Below are 3,916 nucleotides of genomic sequence, written 5' to 3' on the forward strand. Positions count from 1 at the left end.
TGAAGGGGCCACTATCCGGGTTGCAGCCCTGTACAGAGTAATAAGTTTTCCTTATTTGATATGAAAAACAGCTTAATTTTTTTCATTCATAAACCCAGCATCCCTAACTTAAGCTTTATAATGATTTAGTTTCCTGAGAGAAAAAAACTATCTGAAAATTTAAAAAAAACACCTGCTACTTGTCTTTTCTTTTAAAAAGTGGATGTAGTTTTATATGGCAGAAATAAATGGTAGTTTTACTTTGCCTAAAAAACAATGTTATGACTGACCATGTAAACTGAATTTAAAAATCCTAAATATACTACTAATCAGGGCTTTTTTTTTCTCATAGAACGCCCAGAACGGAGTTCCGGCACCTTTTTTGGATGGAACCTTGTAGGGTAGGCAAGGCGGGTTGTATGACATGTGTGAGTTCCGGCACCTTTTTTTTTTTTTTTTAAAGAAAAAAAGTACTGCTACTAATTATATTTCAAAATGTAGTTTCATTGGTTTTTTTCAGTTTTCAAGTGATTTATTGTGTATCAGTTATTTATTATGAAACTAAAACTGCTTTCTCAGACATGCAAAATTTAAATATGGCCACTACACTCCTCAGTCATTTAAAATATTTTAGTGATGTTCTTACACCACCTTATGACTATTTGCAGTCATTTCAGATATACTTATATAAAATGGAATAGTCTGTATTTTCATGAGAGAATTGTGGCATGCCATAGCTATCATTATGTTAGGTAACTCGACACTTAAAAACTTAACAAATTCCTCTATATTTCACAGTAGGTCAAATTGCAAATATCCGCATAAAATTCTCTTCCAGATTCACAGAGGAATGAAGATGGACAAGAGCAAATGTTCTTTATTTTAAATTCTGCTCAAATCATGAATATTAGTATTTTCCTAAGCATTTTTTTAAAAAAATAATTACAGTAAACATTTATGATAGACTTCAGTAACTCTTAAAGCTGGGTAAGTATAATGATGTTTCATAAGAAGAAACTGAGATTGGCTTCTCATTTGTAAAAAGTAAATCTGAAATCTGGTTAGGGATATATCAGTGTAGCTCAGGAAATGATTGTTTAAAATCACAGCTATTTTTTCTCCAAATTAATTATTTTATTATAGAATACAAATAATACTACATAAAACACAAAAAGTAGCTTGTTTATACAATAGAAACAGGAGGTTATAATTGTTAATTGTGCAATTAAAATAAACATTTCACAATAATAAATTTATATCACTATTAAATATATTATCTAAGCTACTTAAACTTAACGAAATAAATGTAAAAAAGAAAAAGAAAGAAAAGAGAAAAGAGCACAAAAATGATCATTTTCTTTTTCATACTCTTGAGATGTAGCCGGATGGTGGTATCATAGAATATACCATAATCTGCCAATCTTTTATCATTCTGCAAGGCTACATTTTCTTGCCCAAGTTCCTCCAAATATAGCTCACAAGTATGCCCTTCGTTCCCAATCTTCTTCTTGATGTACATGATAGTTTGAAGAGGGTTGCATGATATAACTACAGGTGTTCCTGTCCGTTGTTTCACCGTCACCTCAATGTTTCGGGTTGGCTAAAAGAAAAAGGTGAAACAATTGACCAAAACATTAAACATCATTTATGAACATAATTGTCCTACCAGTAACATATAATAAATCAGTAATGTATAATATCTATATATTATTTACAGATAATACTCTCAGTTTTTCTCTGTTTGTAATCTTCAGTTAGCAAAACAGTACATCATGGCACAACAATTTTTGAATCAAGGTACCGAAAATCCACCAACTTACAGAATGTATGTAAAATCTGGGACCCAATACTCCCATGAAACTGAAATTTCAAGGTCTTAAGAATAGTTGTATTGGCAAAGTTCTAGTTGCTAAAGCTCCACAACAGACAGCCATGGTTACATGTTTGTGATTCCCAACAGTCCTTCCAGTTTCCCAATAGGGAAGCTGGCAGGAAGTTGGAAATTGCTCCCGCTGCCACTGCTGTTTGGCTGCTTGGGGTCATTCTGTTTATCTCTTTTGGTAGGTAAATTTTGACTTATTATTGAAGTTTGTTTATTGTATTTGTTCTTACATCATACTGCACTACATATCTCTCAAAGGATCATCCAACAGGTAATAATTGTCTAGTATTAGATACAACTGTGAATTCTAGGCCTCCCTTAGGCATGAAAGCTGGTTGGATGACTTTGGGCCAGTCCCTTTCTCAGCCCAACCACTTTGCAAGGTGGCAGGTATTAGGTGTGTTTGCCTTCTTAAGTTATATATATTAAAAAGGTAAGATAACAACAACAACAACAACAATAATAATAATACATTTGCCTGCAAGGAGGAACTGATGGGAACCATAAAATAGACAAAGTAATAGAAAATGAAAAAGCTAAACTGCTCTGGACTTTAGAATTCAATTAGACAAGTACTTGCCACATAACAACCCAGATTTAACAATTGATAAGATAAAAAATTCTAGATAGTGGACATTGCATTAAGAAGATAACAGAAGAGAAGAGAAAGAACTGGAGAAAATCACAAAATACAAAAACCTGCAAATAGAAATAGATTGACTGTAGCAAATAAAGCAAAAATAGTACCAATAGTGATAGGCACTTTGGGTGCATTCCCAAAATATCTGGAGCACCACTTGAACACCACTGACATTGATAAAATCACCATCATCAACAGAAAAAGGCAGTTTTATTTGGAACAGCTTACATCCTGTGACAATACTTTTAACACTATCAAACAACAACTTCCACTTAACCCAGGTTCCTGAAAAGGACTCAATAGGTGGATAAAAATATGAAATTCAATCTGAACATCTGGCTGATTGTGCAACCAACCATAATAATAATGTGTGTTATTGATATACAGGCCAGAACAGAGTTCTCTAATTTTTCCAGGTTGTTGGCCCGGAGGGGGGGAGGGGAAAAGAGGGGATGGTTTTGTCGGAGGGGTGAGTAGGCCAAGAGCACCCGTGACACTTGCACAAGTGGGGCCTCAAGTGCCAGCAAAGCTTGTGTGAGTGAGGTCTGAGTGCCCGTGACCCTCATGTCAGTGAGGCCTCGAGTGCCCGCAACACTTGCACCAAGTGGGGCCATGAGTGTGTGTGAGACGCTCACGAAGTGGGGCTGTGAGTGCCTGTGACACTCATGTGAGTAGGGCTGTGTGTGAATATACACACATGCACACCAGGCAGCCACTCACGGGGCCTGGTTGCAAATAGGCCATGGACTGGTAATGGGCCGCAGACCACAGGTTGGGGACCCCTGGTCTAGAAACGTTCTAGAAGTTTATCCTAGATAAATGATATACAATGATAAATGACCAACTACAGGATTGGTCCAATCCATTTTGCTGCGTGAAAAGATTAGGATGCCTTCTACTCCAAGTGCAGCTTAGGTCTGTACCTAGATTTGTCTATTCCAAAACACTGAACTTCTTCTGTTGTAAATATGGAAGTTTAAATGTATATATAAGATCACTGTCCTGGTATATAATTCACTTGTATTTCATTTTGTGCTACGTAGTAACAACTTCACTGTGATGAAACGTTTATGACAGTGGTGGCGAACCTATGGCACGGGTGCCAGAGGCGGCACTCAGAGCCCTCTCTGTGGGCACGCGCGTCGTCGCCCCAGTCCTAGGCCTTCAGCTGGGTTTTATAAAACCTTTCCGCTTTAGGCCTCCGCCGCCGTGTACAAAAAAAAAAAAGGTTCAATCAATCAGTCAATTTCAACTTCTTGCAGGGAAAAAAAAGATCTTGCAAAGTTGGAATTGATTGATTGAACTTTTTAGTCCCATCCAGTCTGCTGTTACCACCGCAGCCACACCCAGACAATGGGCCACACCCACCCAGCACCCGACGATGCATAAGTGGGTTTTGGGTTGCAGTTTGGGCA

The 3,916-nt window shown here is 37.1% G+C and overlaps 1 protein-coding gene across 1 annotated transcript in view; it reads right to left on the reverse strand.

The window, feature by feature from the left end:
- Nucleotides 1-1,117: 1,117 nt before the first annotated feature.
- Nucleotides 1,118-3,916, reverse strand: part of LOC114923397 (2'-5'-oligoadenylate synthase-like protein 1) — a gene marked incomplete at its 5' end in the record, with an annotated part of 4,936 nt that continues 2,137 nt past the window's right edge. Inside the window, one exon of the mRNA XM_029286305.1 lies at nucleotides 1,118-1,579. Within this exon, the coding sequence (XP_029142138.1) occupies nucleotides 1,262-1,579 (318 nt within the window). The remainder of the gene's footprint in view (nucleotides 1,580-3,916) is intronic.

Source organism: Protobothrops mucrosquamatus, unplaced genomic scaffold (assembly GCF_001527695.2).
Source record: "Protobothrops mucrosquamatus isolate PMUCROS unplaced genomic scaffold, P.Mucros_1.0 scaffold3278, whole genome shotgun sequence".
Classification (NCBI taxonomy): Eukaryota; Metazoa; Chordata; class Lepidosauria; order Squamata; family Viperidae; genus Protobothrops; species Protobothrops mucrosquamatus.